This window comes from Dicentrarchus labrax, unplaced genomic scaffold (genome assembly GCF_905237075.1).
Source record: "Dicentrarchus labrax unplaced genomic scaffold, dlabrax2021, whole genome shotgun sequence".
Classification (NCBI taxonomy): domain Eukaryota; kingdom Metazoa; phylum Chordata; class Actinopteri; family Moronidae; genus Dicentrarchus; species Dicentrarchus labrax.
The window spans coordinates 16,003,637-16,030,640 of record NW_026136707.1 but is presented as its reverse complement, the minus strand read 5'-3'; the positions used below and the strand labels follow the sequence as shown (position 1 = coordinate 16,030,640).

Sequence of the window (27,004 nt, the reverse complement as noted above, 5' to 3'; positions counted from 1 at the left end):
TGAAATTGTGATTCCCATATACCAAACAATTAACTGAGAAAAACAATTGGCTAAAATAATATTTAGACCTAATTGCAACCCTACTATTAGCTCACTATCGCACAGTTAAGTGATTAATCATTGGAATTATTGAGTCAAATGTTTGAGTTAGGACATTTGACTTAGAAGTACTGTTTTATTTCGATCATGAATAACTTTATTTTTTATTTCTTTTCGTGGCGGGAATACACCATATTTGGGGTTCGACTCATGACTTCCATATATATATAATATATAATATATAGCCTAATATATATATATATATGTACTGTCAATGGTCCAACCTCTACTCAAAATGTAACTTAACGTTACATCAGCTTTTACAGCCCGAGTGATTTACTTTACTAGAGACGATCTTTGGACGCCGGTCTTGTCCCCGCGGTGCATTGTGGTCCGGAGCAGCGCTCTTGCTCCTGTCCTCCTGTATGCTAGCTCCCTTCCATGATGCTAACCTGAGCAACAACAACAACAACAACAACAACAACGTGTTTACAGACTCAAACAGAGCCGGTGCGTTGATTCAGGAGAGGGTGTAGTTAGCTGCAGGTAACTGAACCGTGTTACTCGTGTCTTTGTTTACTGTCAGTCCGGTTTTAAATGGATAATCCCTGAGAGCACAAGCTGTCTCCTGATAGCAGCTAATGTAGCTAGCACAAGACGCAGAGCTCTTGAAAGCCTTGTGAATAAAGTTACCCCAGCTACAGGTGGATACGTTAACCAACATTTACTCATACTCTAACTATTATGTAATGTTGTAGCAGCGGATATGGACTGCCTCCTCTAGCAAACACAGAGGGACCACTATGGAGATGACTCAAGGACTATAAACACTTTTTTGTTTGTCTTATGGAGGCTAAATCGTTTGCTCCACCATTATTCCTTGCTGTTGTGTGTTTTGTGGTGTCCTCGCTGCAGCAGTGGTGAATATCAGCCCTCCAAACCCCGTATGGCAGCCTGTGTGAAGGCTGTGTGTGCTGCTGGTGGCGGCGGCGGCGTGGAGATGACAGTACACAGGGTGTTGCTGACTGGCTGTATGAACTGCACTAGGATGTATCTGCCACTTGGTGGGAACTTTTATCCAAAGCGCCTTTACAGCTCTGTTAGTCCTTTTCCTTCGAGAATGGGTGGGACTCGAACCTTCATGCTCTACCCTCTGAAGTACACTGTGACACTCGGGAACAGAAAACCGGGATTGTACAGCAGGGGCTACGGCGACCTCGGTTCAAATGCCCTCTGCAGTCTGACACTGCCTGTGTCAAGATGTGAACCCAGAAGACCTCAGTCTGCTGCGGGGAGGAAGGAGGAGCTGCTGCAAGGAGGTGCAACATGGCCCGGTAAGAATGAGAGACAGGTTGGATATGTGCTGCTTTTACATGGTTTGCTGTTGTCAGTTTTATTTGTTGATAACTGAACGCTGATTTATTCTGATTGCAGGACTTGTATTAGTACTGTGTTCATGTTTCAGTACATTATAGCCAATAGGTTGGAGGTGATCTAGAAACACTTTATTCTTTCCATAGTTTGTCTAACAGACTTGTCTATTTGTTGACTGTACATTGTTTTTTATGAATGTATGTAAAAATGTAAATATCAGGGATATGTTGATATGATATATTTGATTTCTTAGATATTAGTCTCAAAAATCTACTATCACCCATGTTGTAGTCTACACATTTTAACTGTAGATACTTTTTTAATATAGAAGATTATTAGATAAAGAACAGCTACAATATAGCTCAGATCTAATGTGAACATTTGTACTTTACTCAGTCCTGTTAAACTGGTAATGAAGAAATCTTCATGCTTGTTTCTACGTACTTTAACGATGTATTGCTTAGTTTTTTATTCTATGTACCTATAATGAAATTGTATCAAAGCTGATTTCTGATATAGGTCTATTTAGTAATGGGAATTGATAAGATTTTTTTGATACCAATGCTATTATCAATTCTGCTTATTGGTCTGATTCTTCATCAATTCCCTTATTGATTCCTTATCAGTTTTCTTGTGTGGAAAACAGTCGGCCTACACAGGTTTTCAGTGTCAAAGCAACAGTTTTATTATCTGACTTTCTGAGTGGAAAAGCTCCACTGTTTAATTAGTAAGTGGTTCTCAACTGGACCCGGTTCTGTATTCATATCTCTGGCTGTAGCTTGAGAACTTACCCTACCAACAGTCTGTCCATCCTCCTCTACAATGGATAAAAAAATAATATATGTATGGGGTTTGTTTTCATTAAGGTTAAACCTTTGAATTACATAGAAACATGTTCCAGCACAATGCTGGTGTTCCCAATTATTATTTACAGACATTCAAAGTGTTGTTGTCATAGTTTTTTCTTCAAATGAAGCCACAGTTTGAAACGTTTCTTCCTCTTCGCCATGACTTTTTCTTCTTCTTCTTCTTCCAAGTTTCCATCAGTGTAGGCGCATGAGTTAGACGTCAGTGTTTTGTGACGTGTAACTGTCAGAATCTATAAAAGAATTGATACGGATTGATCGGACAATTTGCCACCGGTTCTCGGTTCCCATCCCTAAAATGCGAGGAGGCTAGGCAGAGTGATAATAAATCAAATTTTGCAGGTTTGATATGCATCTGTTATTTCACTGCGGGACTGTTTTATTCATGATAGTATTGCTGCTGTGTTTCTGTCTCTATAGTAGCAATTGTCCGCCTTTATGTGTGAAATATTTTCCCTTTATATGTGGTTTAACGTTGTCTTTTCTTTGAACAGTGTCTTCTATCCGCAGCAGAATGACAGACACTGCTGTTTCCAGTGTACCTCCATGTTTTGTAGTGGTAAGTGGTTACTGTGCAGTTGTAACCTTTATAAGGTTTATTGTTCTTACTGGCAAGATGCTTTTGGATGAACTGATACAGACTGTTGGATTTTATTAGCTGGATTTAAGACAAATTTCCCACAAGCTTTATTAAACATCTACTAATCTACTGCCATACATTTTATTTATTGCAATACATTAAAAGTGTTGTGAGTTTGAATAACTGAGGTTGCTAAAGTTAGGTAATCAGTTTTTTTATTATTTATTTCACAGATGAAGTTTGACCAAGAGGGAAATGTGACATCATTTGGTAAGTGTTCCAAAATAAATATTATTAATCTTTGATTAGTTATCATTAGTTATCATTCAAGTCAGTTTGTATGTATATAGCCCAAGATCACAAGTGCTTGAGACTGATGATTGCTCTTTAATGAACAAAATGCTGAAAGAAGCCATGTTGTAACGTCTGCTTTTGGTGTCCTATTTCACATGAAGTCTAAAATATATGAAATAAGATGACGTCTATATTGCTCTCTGCCTCTGCTCCTCTTACTGGTGTGATTATTTTTCCCTTTACAGAGAAGAAGAAAACAGAGCTTTGCCAGGAGCTCAGTCTTCAAGCCAGAGACCTTCGTTTCCAGCACAGTACCAGCCTCACTGCTAGAAACAACTGCATTATCATACGAATGGAGGTATGCTCTGTTTCTCTCTTATAAGCACACTTTGTGGTTTATGACATCATTTCTGTTCTCAGCCAAATCTAGATCGTCTTTGACCTGGCTGTTGAACATTTTGAGACCATAAGTCTAAGCCAAACCATTGATAATAACGATTCCTGGACATCAGTATGCTAATTGTTTTGCATGACACTAAAATGTCCTTCTCCTGCTGATGCAGCACTCATTACCTTGTATTATAACTATTTAATCTACCTATTTCAATAATTAAAACAAATAAGGCTGGTCAGGTGTTAAGAACAAAAGAACATGAAAACATAATATCCGGTGATTTAAAACTTGAATAGTTAACTTTTAGTTAACTAAAAATAAAACTGGATTTAGTTGGGACGACATTCTTTAGTCCGCACCACAGTCGACCGTCCTTCAGAGGGCAGGTTGGAGAAGGTGTAGTAGAAGACGCAAGAGTCATCGCGGCTTCTCATTTTACAGAATGCAGTCGTTTGAGGCACATCCTGTTTGGTCTCCACCATCGTCACGATGAGGTAGCCACACTCTTGGTCACACCTGATGATGTGTGAGAGGAAAACAAAGTCAGTTAATATAATGCGTCTGCTTTGTTTACTAAGTTCAATACTGTATTAAATTATTTGTGCTCTCTTAGATAATGGCAAACTGAATTGTACCAATCAATAGTGTTTTATTGCCTGGAGAGATGCTGCAGTTTTTCCAAAGAAACTCTGAATAACACTGGGGAGAGGTGTGTTTTAGAAAAGTGAAACCACTGTTGGGGGGGGGTTGCAGCTAAATTGGACGAACTGAAGTGATTTACAAATCTTGAATTTGCTTAGAACTAGTTTCTGCTTCATTATTCTATTTTGTATTCGTAATTCCCATCTCAAATAAAATTAAGTCCTATTATCATCTCGTGCTATGCCTTTTAATCATAAGTCTTTCCTCAAGTGTTTCATTCCATATTATGCCAACAGCTTGCATTAAAAGCAATCACCTATCCTTCTTTGCTCCTGTCCCGAACGCCCGACACTCCACACACTCCGCGTGCTGCTGACATGGGCCCTGACAAACAGGGCAGTCCTCGCAGGTCGGGCCTGTGTATGGTGGCTCACATACACATATTCCACACTGACACATCCCTCTGTCATTGCACAGCTTCTGGTTGTTTGCCATACAGGAAGCTGTCTCCATTGAGCAGCTGCAGTCTTCACCGGTCCAGTCATCATCACAAAGGCAGTCTCCACACTCGCACCTCCCGTGACCTCCACATATTCTGTCAAATACAACTTTTAGTCTTTTCTGTAATTAAGTAGAATTAAAAGGATTCAGTATATATTTCTTTAGCAGAAAGTGATTACTAATCATCACATATTGTACCTGTCATTGTGGTATGGACAGTCAAAGTTGCTGCACTCGCAGAATTGTCCGGTGTACCTTTCTGTTGGGTTTACTCGGTTCTCGCACTCACAGAAGCCCTCCACGCACTTCCCCCTACCATTGCACACAGGGGCATTGGGGCCTGAGCGGCAGGCGTCTTCGTTTGATGAAAAGAATAAATCAGTGTCCCTCTGGCACTGTTGTCCAAAGTAAGGCTTATTGCACTCACACTGGCCACACACCAGAGCCCCGCGGCCGCTGCAGCCGAGGCTGTTTTCCTCACGGTTCCTCGTGCAGTCACACTGACCTGGGGAAACAACTTTTAATTTATTTGTCACATCATGGACGACAAATGTGTGCTTTTTTTATTAGCAGCATACTGACTATTTCAGTCTTTTAGTTGTTATAAGACTCATTTGATCTCATCATCATCTCAATTTGGGGATTAATCTTATATTGACTGTAGCATGGTTCTGAAGTTGTACTCACACTCCAGAGTTATCTCTAACTTCACACTTTGTGAAAACCCTCTGGGTGTGATGTGGACAGACCAGGGCCCAGTCCTGTTCTGCATCTGGCTTGAGTCATCACTTTCACTGGGACACCGGGCAGCCTCAACATTTACCTTTAGAAAAGACACATTTTTGTTATAATTATTTCCTAATGTCCTGTACAACATATCCATCTTCATTTTGCTGACCTGTACGACCAGGAGGTTTCCATTCACAGAGCTAATAAATGTGACGTTGACTCCCGCTGGCACAGGGGTGGTGTCCATAGCCAGCTCTGCGGTATGCTGGCCTGTAGGCATGGTGATAGTGAGAGGGAAGGATTGTCTCACTCCCGGCCTCAAACGAAGGGAGAACTCCTGGGGCTGGAGGAACACAGCCTCGGGACTCACTGGCTCACTGCTGCAGAAGTTCAGTAGTCACCAGAAAGAAGATCAATACCTTTAGAAGTCATTGTGGTCATGAGCAAATAATGGTACTGCAATCTAGCACCAGTGTCATCAGTTTGGGGTAATTTGATGCATGAAGTTCACTATTATATCACTGACTAAAAGTTACCCCAGTGAGAGAATGTATAAGAATGACTGTTCTGTTCATAGGTTTCACACTCTTCACTCTTAATCTGCCAGTCCACAGTATAGACAGTTATGGAATAAATCTTATCAGACGTGGATCCCTGAGACTACATTTTTATCAAAGAAAGGTCTGCTGCCTGATGTGTATTCTATGACACCAAAAAGGTTAAGAACCACTGGTGTAAAGAGTTTTATAGTGCATCTTTTAAACCAGGATACTTACCTGCTGTCATTCCTAACGACCTGCACCCCACCCTGAGAGTTGTACGTATAACGTTTACGACAGCCTGCTCTCTGCAGCCCCTTCAGGGTGTGACAGCGGACGTTAGAGTGAGGGGCTGTGCACCAAGCACACTCCGGTCCAGACTGCATGCACTCATCGCAGTTGGAGGCCGATGTGAGACACGTTTGTTGTTTGGCCCGGCTGGGGCCCAACTGGGCCAGCAGCAGGCCGAGACAGAGCAGCTTCACAGCCATCCTGTGGTTAGAATAAAGCTTTGGGATTATGTTCTTGACAATAGTAATTTAGTCAATAATGATCGATTTTAATAAAATAAAGGATGTACTATTAGTAAAAAGGTTAAAAAAAACAGTTGTATGTATATATGATAAATATGGCAATTTTTAAGATAACTTCTTTACTTGTCTCTGGTGACTCTTTCTTAATACTCTACTACTTGTTTTCTCTGTTCAATGGGCCACACTGTTAATTTAGGAATATACTACTACTACTAATTTGATATAAACGCTTGTTAGAAAGACTAACAAATAAACAAACTTCAGCTGGACTGTAATTAAAAAGTGATGTAACAGCTAGCCTAATATACCTGCTACTGTGCCTATTCCTGTACATTGCTTGTTTTATCTAACAGCATGCTTCATGTTTCTCTGGTTCTGTACTTGATATTGCCCTAAATAAACTGAAACAGATACACAACAGTGTTGGTACATTACCTGAAGTATTGAAAGCTCTCTGTGGTGCAGCTGTGTCTATCTGCCCCTGCACACTGGGACACACTGACAAGCTTCAGTTATATATTAGCTGTGCATGAATGCTGCTTGTGGATGCAGAATCTAATCACTGATCCTGAATGGTGCAGCTGTTTTTGCGCAAGTCTACTTTTCATTGGTCAGGCCTCTCGTCTGCAAATATTTACAGGTCAGAGTCAACTATTGGGCCTTTACTCATTCAAATGTAGGTCTGCATACCCGGCTGTATGAAATGTCATGTTTATGGGATAACTTATAAAAAACTGTGCATCAGTTGCTCATTTCCATCTTTGACAAATAAGTATGTGCATCCAGTATCGAGGATCAGAGCACATGTTTCAGTGTTTTCTAAAGCAGCTAACTTCCCCTCTTCTGATTCTCCACAGTCTTTAAAAGCCATCGTGACCCCGCAGTCCCTGTTGGTGTTGGATTTTCGTGGTCTTGGATTAGAGCGTTGGTTGGTACTGGAGCTCGCCTCTCAGATAGCATCACAGGCACACTCTCTGCCCTTTGAGTTCAGAGCACTGGAGGCCATCCTACAGCACAGGGTGAGACAGAATACAGAAACACTCTGTGTGTGTGTGTGTGTGTGTGTGTGTGTGTGTGTGTGTGTGTGTGTGTGTGTGTGTGTGTGTGTGTGTGTGTGTGTGTGTGTGTGTGTGTGTGTGTGTGTGTGTGTGTGTGTGTTTAAGTATGTTCTAACCTAGATAAAACTTGCAAATGGAGGACAAACATGAGGCCCTGTTGCGAGAGGAGGTTAAGTGTGTCCTCATGCATCTTTGTCAATAGGTAAACACCCTACAAACACGGCTGAATGATGTCGAACCAGTAATAATGGACACATTGGAGTCCCTCGTGGATCCTAAAATCCTTTCCGCTGATAGAAGTAAACTGCATATACTGCTGCAGAACAGCAAGAGGTAAAGCACACCATATAAACCATATACCCTGGTATAGTTTGTAAATGCTCTTATAAATGAGGGTAGACAGCCTGAGGATTCCAATGCTTCATTAATCAGGTGTGGCATGCCTCAAGGCTCAGGCTCAACATGGCAGCGTTACTATTACGTATTCAAGTATTATCTTGTCTGCCTCTCTCCGTTTACCTCTTTTCTCTTGTGCCACTGACAGCTTATCAGAGTTGGAGACGGACATTAAAGTTTTTAAGGATTCCTTGCTGAAGATTTTGGATGAGGACGAGATCATTGAAGAACTCTGTCTGACCAAGTGGACAGACCCAAGAGTTTTGTATGTCACACATGCACTCACATACACTTAACACAAATGCAAAAAGTAGTTCTTTTTAAAAGGACCTTTAAAGTCCACAGTCAGTGGCTGCAGTAGAAGATAAGAAAGGTATACGACTCAAGCAATGTTTTTCCTCCCCTTCAAAGAGTGTTTTTCTTTAACGTTGTCCTCACTGGTTGGGTTAGAGTTTACGTTAATTTATAGGTGTGCCAAAAGTTAGGTTGATAATAATCTTCTATAGTTTGTTTATAGAAGCAATCTATGTTAAGTATGTCTGCGGGACCCCAAACAGGAACTTAATGTGAAAAGAAATGGGAAGCTTAAGAGGAAATATAGTTTTAAAAAAAGCTGACGACCACGAAGGGACTCGAACCCTCAATCTTCTGATTCGAAGTCAGACGCCTTATCCATTAGGCCACGCGGTCGGATGTTAATGTGACGTCACAAGTTTACCTACTATGGGTGGCTTGCCGATACAATGGACGATGTCCTACAGGAGGACACGTGGTGTGAAGTTCTTCCGGTCGCTGTCGGGTCTTTTGTAAATTCAATTTGCCATTTTTTTGTCGGCGTCGATTATGTTATTGATCAAATCTCATGAACGCGCTCCTACTTATAAACACGTGGTATTCATAACGTAGAGTTTGTGAGTGGGAAATTCCTACGAGCAAACCTAAGACAAAAATTAGAGATTTACGATAGCAATATGAAAATGTATTTGCATGAATTGAATTGAGTTTTTAATATTTTGAGATTTTATTTTCACTGATATTAATTGTCTAAAGTATGGTCAATATTTGTCAGTGTGAATTTGTATTTTCCGTTGTGTGATTGATAATTACCAGGCCTTTTCTCAAACTGCATTTTTCTTGTGAGTGTATGAACAAGAAGTTTTCTTGTGTGTGTATGAACATCTGTCTGTCTAGTGAGGAGAGCAGTTTGGGTATTGACCACGCTGAGGAGATGGAACTGGTATTGGAGAATTATTACATGCAGGTAGTTTATCAAATTAACTAAGAGATTAGATATACAATGTTTCACATACAAAAAAATTATTATAATGAACTTCTGATGATTAATGCATGCTCAGAATTAAATGTAACTTTATATTGACATTTTGAACCTGTCCACTTGCCTCTCTTATGTATACATTGATATTAAAATCACTAAAACATGATCTTGAATGTCACTTACCTGTAATGCCCCATGGGTGAGCTCTTGAGTATTTATGACTGTGACTGCTCCATACAGGCTGAGGAGCTGGGGAACAAGGCCAGAGAGCTGAAAGGGCTGATAGACGACTCTGAGAGTGTCATCTTCATCAATCTGGACAGGTCCACACATACACACACACACACACACACAGCTCATTCCTCCTCTTCACACTGGCCATTAAATGATTCCTTCTTAATACACTTTAATATAAGTGATAGGAGACTAAATACAATGTGCTCATTTTGTGCAAAAATAGATTTAAAACCTTTGTGTTTTCAAAGATGACAAATAGAAGACATATTTTAAGTCCTATAAAATGACTCTACCTGTGTCTCTTTTTATTCCAGCCATCGTAACGTGATGATGCGCCTGAATCTGCAGCTGACGATGGGTTCCTTCTCCCTGACCTTATTTGGTCTGATAGGAGTCGCCTTTGGAATGAATTTGACGTCATCCTTCGAGGAGGTGAGGCGGCTTCCTTCTAAATAATTGGATCACCTCTAGAGTTTTTGACAGTTGCCGTTTACAACTTCTCAGAAATGAGGATTTTCATGCTTGGCTTCATTTTGAATTGGTGTTAGACTTTGTGCATTGGAACGTTAAAATCAAATTAAAGGTCCAGTGTGTTACATTTAGGAAGATCTATTGGCAGAAATGGAATATAATATTCGTAGGTATGTTTTAATTAGAAGAGCAGGTCCTCTTCTACAGAGTCCAATGTGTTGAACTGCCATGTTTGTACTGGAGCCCAGAAAGGACAAACCAAAAACTGACTCTAGAAAGGGCGTTTGACAGTGTATTCTTACACTGTAATCTGCAAGTACACAACTAGTTGCCACAAAATCCTACACACTGGTCCTTTTAAAGACAGAACTTGTATTTGGATAGTTTCTATGTTCATAATGTTTATACTCACTTACGTGTCATTTGTTTTATCACCAGGACCCTCGTGTTTTCTGGCTGGTAACAGGCTTCATGTTCTTGGGCAGTGGCATGATATGGAGACGACTACTGTCATTTCTGGGACGACATCTAGAACCTTCAATACCCCCTCTAGTAATACACACACACACACACACACACACACATACATACACACATACATACACACATACATACATACATACATTAGCCTCTCGCCATTTTTTATTTTTCATTAGACGCTTGATATAATAGTGTATTCCTTTGATATGGCACCTCATATGGTGCATGTGCACGAAGTAAAGCCACTCTTAACTCCACACACTAAGTAATAATAATGCCAGATGAAAGACTATTTAAAGTCCTAAGTCATTTCTCTTGTTTGCGATACAGATCCCTCCAGTTTGGAAGAGAAATCTGAAAACATCAGACATCAAGGCGGGAGTCAGATGATGTTCTACCTCCGCTCTGTAAAACGCCACAGACCTCCTACAGACTCTGCAGCTTTAAAGACGGTTGTCTTACCACCTCGGACCTTCTGGATTCTCTACAAGTGCTGGAGAGTTTTATTTTTTAACTCACCTCATGGTTTTGCTCCAGCAGAGTTTGAGACTGCATCCGTGTGTGCTTGTGTCCCCATCATTGTATTTCTCATTTTAAGTTGGGGTTTTTTCCGGATATTCATATAATATCTTCATGTATGTGGATAGAACACGTGGGCACAGAGCATTGCTCTGTCATCACTGTTTTTCGAGCAGTGGGTGGATGCGTGGGCAAGTGGCGTGATGGGGCTGAAACGGATAACAATCCAACTAATACGACATCCGCCTACATGCAGTTGTACGTTCCCTCATTTCATGTTTAGAAAAGCGTGTTTAAAAGGACTAAATCCTATTAATTTAATTTAATTTAAATAAATGTGATCCAAATGAACGTGTAACGTCCATTGTTAAGGTTTCTAGTTTTATTTTCTTTGCAATATCAGTTACATTAGAAGGACTTTAAACATCTACTGCTCTGAAAACAAGGATTTATTAAATGTTGTGATTGTCAACATAAATTAATAAAAGCAAAATCTAATTTTCAGGCATTTCTGACAGAACAATGACTGAGCTGCTTCTCCTCAGTCTTAAAAAACAAACAACATATTGCCGGTTTTGGTTGTCTTTTATTTTGATATTGTGTCTCACTGTGAGTGTCTCGAATTGACATTTGCCCAAAAATGGAAGGGCCTTAATACGACGACTAGTCATAGACTAAGGCATAGTACAACTTTGTCCTGTTCCTATTTGAATGAAATCCATTAGTATTCGAAATGTTACATCTAAAAACCTTCTACCAAAGCAAAGTCAGTGTTATATCGCCACTTTATACACTCTCAGGCCTTGAAGCTGTGGTTTCCAACTTGGGTTTCAAGTTGTTGCCATATAAATCAGACAGGTCTTTAGGTGGAACAGGACAGGGAAGCAGGAAAAAAACATTTCAGCTACAACAAAACCATGTTTATTTCAAAGTTTATTAGATTATTTTACCTCATGTTAAACTGGTTCTGATTGATATATGCAACAGGTGACGAGGGATCACCAGTAGGTCACAGGCCAAACATGTTGGAAAGCACTGCCTTAACAGAACTGTGTATCTTTTCAAGTCCTTCATCTTTTGACTGTGTTATATTTAATGCCTATAAAGAAAATATTCAGCCTTCTTGGGATTTTCTATTGTTTTTAAACCACATTGAGTCACAATGGATCGAAGATCTCAAGACCCCTTTGGTAGCAGTTACAGATTTGACAGGTAAAGACACTTAAAGTGTCAAAAAACTTTAACTACATCCACTAAGAAAGTTATAAAATAAAAACTAAATAACCATAGACGCTGTAGTGTAAAAAATTATTAGAAATTAAACAGTGATGGATTTTTATAATTCAGATCATCAGTGTTTAGAAAACAGTTCCATACTATATGTTTCTTGTGTGCTGTGGACTTTTTAAATGAGTCTCATGTCCTTAACTTATTGAACCGAATTTAATTAGATAAATGGTAAGTGTTACCTTAATATTCTAAAAGCTGATTTCTCTCCAGTGCTACTTTATTGATTTACAGCACAAGTAATTACATAAAATAGCCTGTTGTGCTGACTGCCTTGGTTGGGAGCAATAAAATGAAGTTAGTACACTCTAAAACCAGATAAGTCCATTTAACTCAAAATATTGTTGAAACCGATTACATTTTTAAGTAAAACTAATTAGTTTTTTTTATTTGTTCTCTGAAAATAAAATACCTAGTAAAAAGTTATTAATCAGGAATGTTTCTCTATCTTATAAAACTAAGTTAGTCATTTAAAATTACTTGTAAAAGCTGCCTAATCAAGAATAAAAACTGAGTTTGTCTTACTTAAAAATATTTATGTAATCAGTTTCAACAATTTTTTGAGCTAAATGAACTGATCTGGTTTTACAGTGCAGATGGTCGAGTAAGTGACATTTGCTCTGTTGAATCTGGAATATTTTTGCCCAAACGTACAAAGAGAAAAGGACAATTATTTTGGTACAAGTTTGGTACAGTTTTATGTGAAGTGTAACTCCGATTGCTGTCGTAACCAGTCTTGTGCAGTAGAGGGAGTCCTATCTATAGTTTAACATCCAGTTTGTAGCAGAACAGGATAAAAACAATGTGAAAATGCTACTACTTATTGAAATGCATGTCTATATAAATTACTGTGTAATAAAACACTGACATATCTTTCTAGAGAAATGTTATGATTTTGTCAACATACTGTACTGCAAGTTCTATGTAGCAGCTTGTGCTTACAGTTTTAAACCCTTTCATGTACACTCATTTCTTCAAAGTGTTTTAGGAACCTATATTTTCTTACTTTAGAGAAGTTGCTGTAACTTCTCGTGTGGACCACACCACAGAAGTGTCCGTAAAGTATGATTAGTCACTAAAATGAGAATTCATCATTCAGTTTATATTTTTTATCATCAGTCCAACACTTGATGGGCATTTCCTAATATCGAAGGCGTTAATTTACCAAACCTACAGCTACATAAATAAGCAGGCTGCCAGTTTGCCTACTCATTATTCAAATGTAACACCAAATAAATTAAATAGTGTCAAACTAATCTAAATTAGATCAGTAGGCGGGGGGTGTTGAGAGAATCAAAATCCTCTAGTTTACTCCGATGATGTTCTCTATGAAAGATATTGATTCACAGCAGAGATAATTCAGCAGGTTATCTCTGCCAGTTTGAGCCAGAAGGCATTTGTTTTGTTCACATTAATCTTTATAAAGATCAAAGAGGCTTTTTATGCGTTCCCAGGTAATCCACAATATAGAAATACTTACTAATATACACAGACTAGGCCTTTATACAGAACACTTTATATCAAGGGGAATCCAGAGGGTGATTGGCTGTACACTTATTCTAACAGCATTACATTCACACAGGTAGCTTTCATCATCTCTGCCTTAGAGCCTAGATTTTATCCATATAATACTTAATTCAATACAATGTACACAGTTCCTCCCGGGAAACTTTTCAGGCTCACTCTCTTGCTTTAATCCTCTCTAGTTGATTTATTATTTTACCACTTTAATTTTGGAAATGTGCTGCAGTTGTATTTAATCATATCACAAATAAAAGAGAGAAAAATAGAGAACCTGCCATGAGCACTGTAATGTTACTTCACTATGTTAATTTACTACTTTATTGTCGACACTGCGTCGCCAACAAGCCCCCCTGTCTTTGTATGCGGTGAGATTAGTCCGCTAACATTTCTTTAAACTCCTCACATCCGGATATTATCACTGTAAATTATTCTAGGGACAAATAAGGAGCGCGAGACACTGTGGAAAAAAACTCTTCCTGCGCTGGTGAACACGCCTCCTTTCACGCGCACACCCTCAGATGATGTTGACACAGACTCAAATAACTAACATCTTAATCACCGCCGGGGCACCGTTTAACACCAGTGTGGGCAAATCACGGTTTCCTTAATACATGAAATATGAGTGGGTCCAGCTAACAGTACAGATGGATAGTGGACTATATTAATGTCTGGTTTCCCCCTTCACATTTCTTAAATACAGTCTATTTATGTTTCCTTTCACCCAGGTGTGTGTGTGTGTGTGTGTGTGTGTGTGTGTGAGAGAGAGAGAGAGAGAGAGAGAGAGAGAGAGAGAGAAACGCCCCCTACCTTCTTCAATGAGCGTCACGCACGCCGTGCTGACGTCAACGCGGAGCCACGCTGCACTGCCAGTCCAAACATCTTTTCCAGAGCAGCTCCACATCACACCGCGTCCCGGAGCCGTTCACCGGAGTGCTGGGATTTAACAAAGCAGCCGTACACACACCAGCGGAAAAATAAGGTGTCGAATAATAAGCGGAACGACATATTTTTTGCTTTTGAGTGTATATATTTTAGTTTATTTTTCAGTACTTTCTTCTCCCGCTTTACAGCTGACTTTTTCTTTTTTTGGAAGTTAAGATGAGGAATCTGCGGTTGTTGTTCCTCGTCGGGCTGGCGACTGGGTTTGTCAGTGAAAAAGTAAGTAGAATGGCTTTTAATTGCGGTTTTGTGTGAAATATCGAACAACTAACGTCACGTAAAGCCTGTATGTTATTTGACTCGATAATGTCGACTTTGTGTCTTTCTTTTATCCCGAGAAAAGTCTCTAAATATCCGTAAATATAGGCTTAGAAAACCTTCCACAGCGTTTGATTTTGTTCGGTTGCCACTTTCCCATACAGGCTCCCCTTAAAGTCAATGGGAACATGTTTTAAAGGTCCTAAATATAATGATAAAGCATATTAGTTTGTTCAGTATGTTCATTTTGTTAACAAACTTTACCTAATTGGTCCACCTGGGCGTGAAGTATTGCTAAGAGTAATGAACATATACATAAGCTGTTTCTGAACCTTAAACAAACCTTATCTTGCAGGAAGCAGTACTTTCTATCGTTACTGTGCGGACTAATGCTGATTTACTGATAGTCACTCATACACTGTGTACTCAAGCCAAGTTCAGGCGTCCAGTTGGTGTCAGGTTCACACAGGGCCAGAGTCTGTTCAGCCTCTAGCTCACAGCTTTGACATTTAAACCCAAACCTCCGGACCTGACCTGCATTTCTCACCCACAAAGAGCTTAGGCCAAGGATTTAAAATGTCATGCAAAAATGAAATTCTGTATCAGAAAATAATGAATATTTAACTGGGATAAAAATGCTAAGAATGACAAAATCCTTCTGTCTGACCTGACAAGTCACAAACTAGACAAATCTTTGTCTGTGTTACTATTTCCCTTCCTGTGTGTTTGTGTCTGTCTGTTGTAAAGCTGGAAAACACCTGGAAATGCTAAAGCGGAGCTCTGTACATTGTCTCAAGTGCAAAAAAAAAAAATATCCCTGTTGCACGATTTATTGACTGTGAAAGTCTCAAATGCGAGGCCACCTCTCCAGAAATACATGATGTTTATGATTTATGGACTGTATATTGTAAAAGGGAGAGAGCTGAAACCTGAGACTGACCTGCTGGATATGTGTAGTGGGAACTGATAAGGCAGTAGGCAAGCCCTGTGAGTTTGAATCTGAGAACATCATGTGTCATGAATGGCTGTGATCACTGGAAAGCGGCTTTTTTAGCTGCTAAAATTGTACTTTTATCATCTCGTGATGTGTGTCATACTCTGCTCTACACATGCCCTTTACTTCATGCCACTAATACACAGACTCCAGTCCTAAATTGCTGGGCGTGATGGGTTACGGCGTATATTCAAACTGTCTCTTTCTCTGAGTGTGGCTGTAGAATTACTGGTTATTCAGTCAGTGATGTTGCTCACATATGAAAGATGAACGTTGAAACAGGCTTTCTGCCCCGTGACACTTTGTGAGCCGGTAGTGGTGGTGTCATTTTATGGATGGATGACTCACAGTGAGTCCCTCTGGGCTTGTTTAGACAGGCCCATATCTGTGTGGGATACATGTAGGTTAACATCAGAGTAGGCAGGAGGAAGATTGTGACACTTCCTCTCATTATCATTCACGATTATTCTCCCAGTGCTTCCGATTCAGATCACCATAACACACATATGGCAGGAAGAGCACATAATGATTAAATGATAAACCATTAATGTAAGCATCCAACCATAGCTGTGGAGAATTTGGTCTACTTGAAGTTTCCTGTGTATTAGTCACAACACTGGTCTATATATGAAGGCAAGACTGTACACATCCCGTCTGTTCTGATTGGCTGCTGGACTGTTGTATGGCATTTTTGTGACTTTGTTGATTGTATGTCTGTCTTCCAATCTCATCGTGCCCTTGAGGGATTTTCACCCAACTGTCAAATATGCACAACACCTGAATGAGTTGCTTTTACAGAGGGGAAATACCAGTAAGGTTTTCACCACATATGGATGGTGAGGTAACTCTCTTATATTGCTCTTTGCTCTAGCACAGAGCTGTTAACATTTTTATGAAAATCGTGTCTTCTGCCAAATAGTGTGCCTTTAGTTTGGGATCAGCAGATTCAAATAACTGTGATACATATCTCAATTAAGGACATAATATCTTTATTGTGACACTTTAAGACATAAAGTAGATACTGTGTCACTTTCTGGCTGGTAGTATCACACTTAAGAGTTTGGGGAAAATCCTTTATACCCTTGTCTTTCTGTACAATCCTACCAAACTCTGTAAAATGTCAGTTTACCCCGCATCGTCTCCCCTCTCTTTTATTGTCAAATAATTTTGCCTTTGTAAAGCCTCGGAGACTATAACTGCTGTTAAACAACTAAACAGATACATTTGACGTTGAGGGGTCAGACATTTTATGACTCGTAGCCTTGGTCAAACATACACCCCCTCGAACGCGGCGCTGTGTGCTGCTGCTGCTATCTAGATGGTGATGACAGCTCTGCTGTGTACTTATGGCTGTTACACAACCTCAGTCTCTGCCTGAGTGCTCTCTCATTATTATTGACTTCCAGCCCATTGGGGGAATATTTTACTGCAATAACTCCTTATGCAACGGACACAAATATGGATTTGTTGATTACAACATTTAATAATTCACTCATACAGCTTGCCTGTTGCGTGTCTGTAGTGTTTTATCACCGCGACCTGGCTGTTTCCAGAAAACTGTCTTCACTTGGACAATGCACCGGGAGACCAGATGGTTATATACAGTCTGTGTGTGTGTGCTATGCATATATGTATGTTTTCCAGATGTGTGTAACCTCCGAGTGACTCAGTCGAGTCTTTCAGTGAACCCAAATGCACAACTTCTTCCCGGCAGGGGGAATGGACAGAGAAAGTTATACTTGTTTGGGAACACTTGAATTGAAACAATCAGTCGATTAATCAATCAGTCAATTAACATATAGTGATTCACCATTAATTCTGATCATCAATTCATATTTTAAGCAATTTATCAAGTAAAATTCAGTTTTTAAACTGAGTATGTTTGAGTTCTGGATTGTTAGAAACAAGTAAGAAATCACTTTGAACTGGGTATTTGTCCTTATTTGCTGACATTTTATTAACTAAATTGGGGGGAAAATGATACATTAATCAGTATTAAAAATAATTAGCTCCAGCCCTTCTGGTCCCACTCATAGGACTGTAGGGCTAGGTGATATTTCAGTTATTCATCTTTCAACATATCATCACGTTAGCCTTCCTACAAATTTCTGATCTGGTTCTGTTTCTCTCAGACACGCTATGAATAAAAGTGTGCTACTAAAGTTGTACACACATAAAGAGTGTTCGCTCGTGTAATGTGTATCACTGACACATTTAATTGCTTTGAACATCAGATATTATCTGTGATTGTGCATACATTCGCCTTATTTGATTACTTATTGAGATAGGAGTATATCCTTATTAGTGGTAATAATAGCCATGCCCTTCCTCACTGTGTGCGTGAGGGATCTTGTTTAAAGTACATGTACGTGGTGGAGGTGGTGTGTTTGGCAATCCATCAGTTCACTGGCACCTGGGGTCACAGTAGGACTAGTTGTTGTGGCCTTAAAAGGGAATCCTGCTCATTTTCCAGTATGTACATTGTGTGCCTCCTTCACTGGGACAGTTCCATCAGTATAGATATGAGTATGAGCTGCTCTATATCAAAGCTAAGGAGACCTGACACACATAGCCAGTGATGTCCAACATGGAGCTACGAGTTTGACAGTCAGCAGCTCCAAGCTTAAAACTTTCTTTAGTCATCCACATTGATTTAAGGTTTAAAGACAGGGTATTTGGAAAACATACAAGGAAGGCATTATGAACATCACATTTGTCTGCCTGCAGCAGTTCCAGTTTTGTGCGAGCGTCTCTGTGTGTTTGGTTTTGACAAGCACAGCATCTGCTTTTGTAATCCCCGGTTGACGACAGCAAGAATGTGAGAGCCCCTTCTGCTGTTTGAGTTAGCCCTGGCATTATGAGCCTCTGCTGTCTTTTTGAAAATGGATGTTAATGGTTTTGTATTTGGCCTGTTTCACCACAATGCGAACACAACATCTGGTTCGCCTCATAATGGGTTTTCTCTTGTTACATCTCAGTTAGATTGAATAAAAAGAGAGGTCTCAGAAGTCACAAAGGAAATTTAGCTAAAAAGTTTGTCTTGAGGCTTGATCTACTGTTTATTGATACCCAAAAGAGGTATACATGCTGCTTGCAGGTCTATGCAGAATGAAGGAAGTGGTGTTATTAACTGAAGTGTTTTGGTCTCTAAAAATAGAACAAATACACTAATTCTTCACGTGCAGAAGGATGTGTCAGTCAAAACACCATCAAAATGGCTTGTTGGGTATTGTTTGTTGCCTTTTGATTATTGATGATCAAAGGTATACTGCCTAATGAAAGCCCAGTATTAGCATGTGAAGACTCATGCTTTAAGAACTGATTTATAAATGTACTTTTTAAGTGTAATTATTGATTGCACTTAAAGTTAGACCTCCTCACGCATCCTCTCCTATGTCACCAGCACCTGTTTAACAAGAAACATACAGTACTGTCCCTGTATCTCTCCTTCCGTTCATTCCTTTCTCCAGTCTCCCTCCTTTCTCCCTCTCTCAGCACCTGTGTTAGTGGAAGCATAGTATACATACCAGACATACTTTAGGTCTCAATGGGCCGTGTGTGTGTGTGTGTGTGTGTGTGTGTGTGTGTGTGTGTGTGTGTGTGTGTGTGTGTGTGTGTGTGTGTGTGTGTGTGTGTGTGTGTGTGTGTGTGTGTGTGTGTGTGTGTGTGTGTGTGTGTGTGTGTGTGTGTGTGTGTTGCTGTCTTAATACCAATCTTTGATTCATGTTTTTTTTTTTTTAGTTTGCCTGAGCCGTTTTGTACGTTGTAATAGTTTGCTTTCATCTGCTTCAGACAATCATATTTCAACAAGCTAATGAGTAACATCATCTATTTAAGTACCTCATCTCTTCGGTTAAAGCCTAGTGTTTTTTTTTTGTCAGACTAAGCTTCAGATGACGAGGCAAGTGGGGTTTTGATTTTCATCATACTGTGCTGGAGTTAGTGGGAGGTTTTTCCTGAGCTACAATCTCATATATGAAAGTTTGGGTTTTTTTTTTTCCTCTGTGTGTGTGTGTGTGTGTCTTTGTGTGTGTGTGTGTGTGTGTCCACTTGTCTTTGAAGCTGCTCTACTTCTCCCTCCTCCTCATAAACACACTTAGATCTCTGCTGTCTGGCTCTGTGAAGCATCACAAATTACTGTCACAGCACATGAAATGAACAAGAAACCAGCCTCTGTCTACTGCACATGCTACAGTATGGATACAAATCCATAGCACACACAGACACCAGTGAACTGTCAGCTCCCAGCATTGGTCACTGGTTGTGAGAGGTATTGTTGTACTCCCAAACTGTAGAGATGTTCACATGGTTTCGATTAGCGGAAGGAATTTTTGCAAGTTTGAATAAAGGTGATTTATGTGAGTCCTTTTTCTGTCTATGTTAGTATTTCTCTCCTGCTTTAATAATAATACCTGTAATTTGTTTTTGTCTTCCAGCTCTTCGTCTCCTCCCAGTCACCCTTCTCCACAGCAGATGACCTGTACCTAGAGGGTCGAACGTCAGGTGACCTCCCTATAGATGATGAAGACGGTGAAGACGACGGCTCAGGCTCTGGGTCCGGAGACTATGGTAAAAAGGGGACTCTCTTTGTTTTGTAATTGTTTTCACTGTGATTCAGTTAAATTAACACAAAGTAAGAATACATCTTGACAACTGACAAGTTGAACATTGTCCAATTAAAACGGACCCACCGCGGTGACGTTTTTGGTGGAGCTGTTAGTTTAATAGTCGACTTGGAAGAAAGCGAACGTTTTGACAATAAGCTACATCAACACAACAGTATGTGGAGTTAAACTGGACAGCCCCAATAACCTCTGAATAGTTCTACTTGTTGTTAAATTGCAATGTGAGCGGCAGCCAACGGGGGTGCATTATGTCGGCAGGATCATTTAAAAGGCAACCGTGACTACATTGTGCGTCTGCCCCATTACTGATACCATGGCGGCAGAAATTTAACAGCGGCGGGCTCCAAAATCAACGTAGAGGAAACACTGCTGTAAATAAAAAAAAAATTGGATTCTAGACATCACAGCAACATATTTGAAGCAATTGTACTTTCTAGAGCTTTATGCTTCTATAGAGAGACCATGACCTCTCTAACCTTCACAATCACATGTCTTCAAATGCAAATTTTATCTAGTTTACAAAAGGTTTCTATCTCAGGGTGTGTTTCCTGATCCACCGTCTATCCGCTCCGTTACGCATGTCAGGCAGATGAGCAATATATGCTCTGTAGACTCACGTGCTTGTATATTCAGACACAGAAGCACTCACTCACAGGGTGCCAGATGTTTGTCCTGAGGTGATGTAGATTTAACCAGGTGTGGTTTTATTGGAAGCACGCAGATGTCAGATTACTCTCTGCCTTTATTATCAGTGACTCACTTTCATGCCCACAGTGACTGTGTTGAAACATTAAGTTAATTCAGAACATTCAGTGGGATCACAATTTAAACTAAAATGTGGTTTGGTAATTTTCCGTTAAGTTATAAAACGTATAAAACATTTTACTTTCTAGAGCTTCACAGACTGCATTCCTCCTGCATGTAAAAGGAACTTGTTAATTAACAGTCAGAGAACGTTTTAACATTGCGTAACTGTCCTATGAAAACCACAAAGTGCCAAAATGTCCACTTCCCTATTTCCTATTCCCTATTTTTAGCTTTGTGACGAATATTTTTTCAGATAATCCAATATATTTAAATGTATTTATTTATTTTATAAAGTATGTGAATTTTCTCCCATACAGTAACACTAATGACTCTGTGCCAGACTTAAGTCAGTTATGGTGCTAGGTTGAAAGTAAATCAGATATAATTTGTGGTGATTGTGTTCTCTTTTCCAGTTTTCCCCAACTTCACCGAGGAGAAACTCATGAGGTTCCTCAACCTCTCCAGGACCACAGTCTCCAAAGAAACGGTTCCAAATCAACCACAGCCAACAGCAGACTCTCCTCACGACCCACCAACCACAGCAGCAGATAGCCAGGATCCACCAACCACAATGAAGGACTCAGAGGAAACTGATGAGGAGGTAGAATAATGCTTTTCTCTTATACAAATCCTTATCCCAGAGTCAGAAAATCTTTATCACTTGGCTTTATGACTAGTAATATGCTGTAGATTATTTAAAAGATCAACACATTTTACAAATGTTGTACCAATATAATATAATATAATATAATGTACTATACTATAATATACTATATACAATTTTTATATATATATTGTTCCTTCGGCCATTGGTAAATTATTTACAGTATCAAATAGCACCCACATCTTCTATATGAACCAAAACTCTCCCATCCATTTTGCATTTAGACTTTTGTTGTTGTTATACAGTGAGACTGCTTTATTTATATATATATATATATTATATAATTCTACTTCTGCATTATGTAAAGAAAAAGCTTAACAAATGCATATATTCCTCCAGGTGGCAGGTATTGGCCCAACAGCTGACTGGTTCACACAGAAGACCAGTGTCAGGTCCACTAGAATGCCTCCCAGTGAAACTACCACAGCTGAATTCAGCACAGACATCAGTGTAACCAAAGATACCGATGAGGACAACAGTCTGGATAGGTGGGATGCCACAACACCCAAAGACAATGGAGATGGATTCCTGATGAGCGAAAATGAAATTCTGGTCAAAAATGGCCATGGTGGCAGATTATATGAGATGGACTCTCCCAAAGAGGTGTCCTCTGAGAACTTGTGGGAGAGAACAGAAGTGCTGGCAGGTAAGGGCAGATTTTCACTAGGCTTTACTGCACCTTTTTATTGTCCTCATATGTCTGGTATCTGAAGCATCTTTTTGTTAAGGCCATGTTAGCATATTACGATTTAGATTTTTGATATGTACATTTTGCAATTAGACTAATTAAACTAATCTATGTGTGTTTAAAATTCACAAATTTTTAAATATACTGTGACACATTGACAAGAAAACTGTCAAGAAAATAAATGTTAATCTTTCCTTATGCTCTCTCCAGCTGTGATAGCATGCGGAGTGGTGGGATTCCTTTGTGCTGTTTTCCTCCTCCTCCTCCTCGCCTACCGTATGAAGAAGAAGGACGAAGGCAGCTATGACCTGGGAGACACCAAACTTTCCACAACAACCTATCACAAAGCACCGACCAAGGAGTTCTACGCCTGAGCTGGACTTTAAATGCAATCCGCCTCCTCCCTATCAGGACTGAGAATGGATCTATGAACAACTGAAGACGATTCCTCTTGATGAAGTTTGAAGTCAAGCACCTCTGTTCTTCTGCAGTGCTCCTTCCATTTTCTTTCTTTCATCTTTCTTACCTTCCAACTGTTCTAGACTAGGAAATCAACTTTAAAGTATTGATATCACTGTGCCTTTTAAACCTACATTACTTCTCTAAACTGAACCACGATGGGTCAGGCTTCCCTTCTGCTTTGCAGACAAATTAATTGTCCCATTTAGCCTGAACTGTCCCAGCTCAGCTAAACAAAATTGAGGTTCAAGTTCACAGAAACCTAAGAATAGCTTTAATGCATTTTGAATGCTGTTATTAGAAAGGGTACCAGATCATGGGATTAGTATTAATCCCTCCAAAAATGTAAACCTTCTTGCCTTTGTTTGAAGTCAAATTTGCTCTGTTTGTTACATTTTTCTTTGTTACATTTCATTTTCTGCAGCTTTCTTTGCTGAATTGAAGATTTTTTGTTGTTATGAGGAATGAGTATGTTTTGTTTTTTTCATATGCTGTCCAGTATTGGTATGAGAGATTTTGTTACTCTGCAGGTACATATTTTTGTTTTGTTTTCTCAGATATTTGACTTATTATAGAACTGACCAAATATAAATGTGCTTTATTTGTCTTTTGGAAAATTATTTTTAGTAGCTTTTTCTGTGTGTTTTTTTTTTTTTTTTTTTTTTTTTTTTATGTTTAGAGATTATATCTCCATAAGCCATTTTTAAAGAGATTTCAGTTTTGTCATAGTATTCAGCCAGCCTTAAGAAGTTAAAAGTCCCTCACTTGCATCTGTCCAACATTAGTAAACTTTATTTTATTTGTTTACTGAGGGCAGCAAGCACATGGGACAGCATTGCTAAGGTAGAGCCAAGGCTAATGTCTATCATTCAGAAACCGTAGAAGTGACCAAGGTTTTCTGACGACAGCCAAACGCATTCCTTTCCGACTGTCAACTGTATACAACTACAATAGCAGGTTTGAAATTAAGGGGACAGTGACAGTTTTTAGTGTCTAAAGTCAGGGCTTATTCACACAGCAGGTCTTGAGAGTTAAAAAAAATGCAGTGAACTCTAGGTGTCTGTTTAACTGTCAACTGTATTTGCTACTTACAAATTCTTTTTAATTAGTCACAATGCTCCTCTGAGTGTAAGCACGTCAGGTTTTAAACATGTTTCCTCATCATCAGTCTTTACCTCAGCCAGCCAACCAACCAAAGAAGCAGGGGATCTGTTTAGAAACTTTTTAGAGCTTCAGTAAGGATACACTTAACCGCAACGACAACAGGGTGGTATTCCCTTTTGAGCATAAAAGCATATTATTTTTACTTGTATACACCCTGTTAAATATATATTTTAGTGAAAATACTGGGGATTTACCCTATGTATAGTCTTTGATGAATTTAACCAGCTGCCTACTGCTTATTATGTGTCAAAGAACAATGCTTAGCCTCTTATTGAAGCAGCTCTGTTGGTGGCCTAACAATCTTTATGAAAAGGTCAAATAATTTTTTTTTTTTTTTAAAGCCAATTTTGGTTATCAAGATTACTGGAATAAGCAGAGAGGTGTGGCTATAATTGAATATAGCCACACGTTCTCATTAAAATTGGTGTCAGATTGTTTTATTTCTCTTGTTCTGACTTTGTTGACTTTGAGTTTAATGTCACATAGCAAACCATTTAATCACTATAGGCATTTCCTTACAGCATTGTAATGGCTATTTTTTTGTTTTTAGATCATCTTGTGTCAAAGGTTACTGCCCCTATCTGCTGCAAACTTTGTAGCCGCAGTTTCTATTAACAGTTTGATTCCCTTCATCAGGCAATGTAACATCAGTGAAAGTTGGTGTGTGAGTCTACATATATCTTTTGTCCTTTAGTCGAGGCTACTTAATAGTGTTTACATGATATAATTTCCTTTGCCATAATAGAAAAGACTATTTTAAAGCTGTTCTATTTTATCTGAATGCAAACTCAAACTACCTATTGATTATGGCCTGAATAAACAGGACAATCTTATCACTAACCCACTGTGACTTACTGTTGATAAAGGTGGAAATTGGTTGGGTACTTGAATCCTCAGTGCCTCAAACATTGTACACATTCATTTACAGTACTCTTTCAGAATTCTAGCTGTGCACAACCACAAATGTAATAGCTATGGGAAAACCCTTGACTTGATTTCTGTTGTCCATACCAACAGAAATGTCAGAGAAACATTCATACTGACATAAACCATACCCACAGAGGGTTAAGACAGCGGGTTAGCGCTTGCCGACAGTCACACAGGTGATGACACACAATAAACTTTCTCTTCAAGGTATGTAGGTTTATAAAGTATGTTGCTGATACTATAATTTATATGTATTAATTTATACTTGCTTAGACAATAATCCAGGTTAATATGTCAGTGATAAATTGGGATTGTACAGTATTTACTCATGGTCACAGCCTCTTTGTGCCTACTGCTCAGTTTGTTTTATATTTATGTTTTTAGTGTATTTGACAAGCCTCGGTTCAATTCATTTTCAATTTCAATATCAGTTGTGTAGCTTTCTAGAAATACTTTTTTCCTATGAAAATATTTCAAAAATGATCAAAGCATAAGAATAAGTTTCTTGTAAATATACTGCGGCTTTCATTTTTATTTTAATCAAAGTTGAATATGAATTGACTGAAGCCTTGATTTTAACAAATAAACACCTACACAATGAAGAGGACCAACCAAAAATCAGCATGGAAATAAAATGGTGACTTAAGCACACGCGGTGGCCAATAGAGAACTGTGTTGCTGAAATTGTGTATCTTAAGAGGTTCACTACTGAATAAAAGACGTGGCTTTAATGGAACTCTAAAACTGGCTGCTTGTAATTTTTTGGTTGCAGGGATTGGTCTAAGAGCATCCATTCTTTCACTCTCATAAGCACACACCCACAGACGTGTTCACTCAACAGCATGTGTGCTGATGTTCAACCACAATGCCTTTTTATTGACCGTTTTCCCTTTCATCCTCCCTTTTTATCTGTCTTTCTCCAACGCATACAAAAACTCTGTATTTACTGCAGTTAAGTCAATCATTTTGTTGCCTAACGATGCTCCTTTAGTAAGTCCTCTAATAGTTCAACAGAAATTCATGGTGTCAATAGATGAAAACTCTGACTCAGTTGTAGCTTTTGTTCCCCTTTGCACAGTAGCACAGAAAAGCATTTCCTCCCAGCCTCATGAAACATCCTCGTAGAAATGTAGGTGCCAGGAAAAAAAAGTTTTCAAACCACTGTGTTAAACCAAGCCAGCAGCATGTGAATGGAGCCAAATGGTCAGATGTTTTCCAAAAACTGATGATGCAGAGAAGAAAACACAAATGGCAGAGGAAACTGTGAAAAGAAGTGGGCTGGTGAAATACATATGCTGAATCATTATGTGAAAAGCAAATGTCTGTAAGTATACAGAAGTTAAACGTCTGTACATAATGTACAGTAAAAATACTAGAGTGTATGAAAAGTAGAAGTAAACATTAATCTGACCCTTCTCACAGGGTGGGACAGTTACAGTGAATGCCAATGACTGCAGAGGAACGCAGAACATTAGTGGTAGAGAAGGAAGGGGGGATGAAAACCGCAGATTGGGATGTGGGTAGAGAAGTGTTTTTTGCAGTGTGGATACAATACATTCCTAACACCGGACATCTTTTTGGCAACTAACATGGTTGACATGGAGACATGGAAATTATATATATATATTAAAAAAAAGACACATTATATAACCTAAAAGTGCCCCATCAAACACTTTAGAATTTGGTTTCTGTCTAATGTGATAATAAATGAAGACTGCACTGATAGAAAGTGGCAATGAT

General features: G+C 39.1%; 3 protein-coding genes and 1 non-coding gene across 5 annotated transcripts; 2 read left to right on the top strand and 2 right to left on the bottom strand.

Annotated features, from left to right (window-relative positions):
• Positions 1-430: 430 nt before the first annotated feature.
• mrs2 (magnesium transporter MRS2) lies at positions 431-12,050 on the top strand. Its single transcript, XM_051407886.1, has 12 exons — positions 431-1,373; positions 2,774-2,838; positions 3,093-3,129; positions 3,399-3,511; positions 7,349-7,510; positions 7,752-7,882; positions 8,094-8,210; positions 9,137-9,206; positions 9,462-9,544; positions 9,773-9,890; positions 10,368-10,481; positions 10,740-12,050. The coding sequence occupies exons 1-12, from the start codon at positions 986-988 to the stop codon at positions 10,797-10,799; spliced, it is 1,458 nt and encodes a 485-aa protein (XP_051263846.1). The 5' UTR covers positions 431-985; the 3' UTR covers positions 10,800-12,050.
• On the bottom strand, positions 3,058-7,073 carry LOC127367762 (integrin beta-1-like). The gene is made up of 7 exons (XM_051407887.1): positions 6,927-7,073; positions 6,196-6,450; positions 5,589-5,799; positions 5,378-5,513; positions 4,889-5,195; positions 4,506-4,784; positions 3,058-4,063 (listed from the first exon to the last, which is right to left on the bottom strand). The coding sequence occupies exons 2-7, from the start codon at positions 6,447-6,449 to the stop codon at positions 3,877-3,879; spliced, it is 1,374 nt and encodes a 457-aa protein (XP_051263847.1). The 5' UTR covers position 6,450; positions 6,927-7,073; the 3' UTR covers positions 3,058-3,876.
• trnar-ucg (transfer RNA arginine (anticodon UCG)) lies at positions 8,563-8,635 on the bottom strand. Its single transcript has one exon. It is a non-coding gene; the product is annotated as a tRNA-Arg (tRNA).
• Positions 12,051-14,589: 2,539 nt separating the features above from the next.
• LOC127367028 (syndecan-2) lies at positions 14,590-26,008 on the top strand. 2 transcript variants are annotated; one of them, XM_051406536.1, is made up of 6 exons: positions 14,590-14,718; positions 14,833-14,897; positions 20,367-20,499; positions 21,776-21,963; positions 22,366-22,672; positions 22,925-26,008. In XM_051406536.1, the coding sequence occupies exons 2-6, from the start codon at positions 14,838-14,840 to the stop codon at positions 23,086-23,088; spliced, it is 852 nt and encodes a 283-aa protein (XP_051262496.1). In that variant the 5' UTR covers positions 14,590-14,718; positions 14,833-14,837; the 3' UTR covers positions 23,089-26,008. The 2 variants fall into 2 exon arrangements, with proteins under 2 accessions (XP_051262496.1, XP_051262498.1); XM_051406538.1 differs by having other exon boundaries at positions 14,600-14,718; positions 14,810-14,897.
• Positions 26,009-27,004: the final 996 nt, after the last annotated feature.

Coding starts and splice junctions, on each gene's coding strand:
- mrs2 (XM_051407886.1), top strand. CDS start 986: ATGGCAGCCTGTGTGAAGGCTGTGTGTGCTGCTGGTGGCGGCGGCGGC. Junction 9,545..9,772: donor ATCTTCATCAATCTGGACAG/GTCCACACATAC, acceptor TTTTTATTCCAG/CCATCGTAACGTGATGATGC. Junction 9,891..10,367: donor TGACGTCATCCTTCGAGGAG/GTGAGGCGGCTT, acceptor TTTTATCACCAG/GACCCTCGTGTTTTCTGGCT.
- LOC127367762 (XM_051407887.1), bottom strand. CDS start 6,449: ATGGCTGTGAAGCTGCTCTGTCTCGGCCTGCTGCTGGCCCAGTTGGGC. Junction 5,196..5,377: donor GTTAGAGATAACTCTGGAGT/GTGAGTACAACT, acceptor TTGTTTCCCCAG/GTCAGTGTGACTGCACGAGG. Junction 4,064..4,505: donor ACAGGAGCAAAGAAGGATAG/GTGATTGCTTTT, acceptor ACACATCATCAG/GTGTGACCAAGAGTGTGGCT.
- LOC127367028 (XM_051406536.1), top strand. CDS start 14,838: ATGAGGAATCTGCGGTTGTTGTTCCTCGTCGGGCTGGCGACTGGGTTT. Junction 20,500..21,775: donor CTCTGGGTCCGGAGACTATG/GTAAAAAGGGGA, acceptor TCTCTTTTCCAG/TTTTCCCCAACTTCACCGAG. Junction 22,673..22,924: donor GAGAACAGAAGTGCTGGCAG/GTAAGGGCAGAT, acceptor TGCTCTCTCCAG/CTGTGATAGCATGCGGAGTG.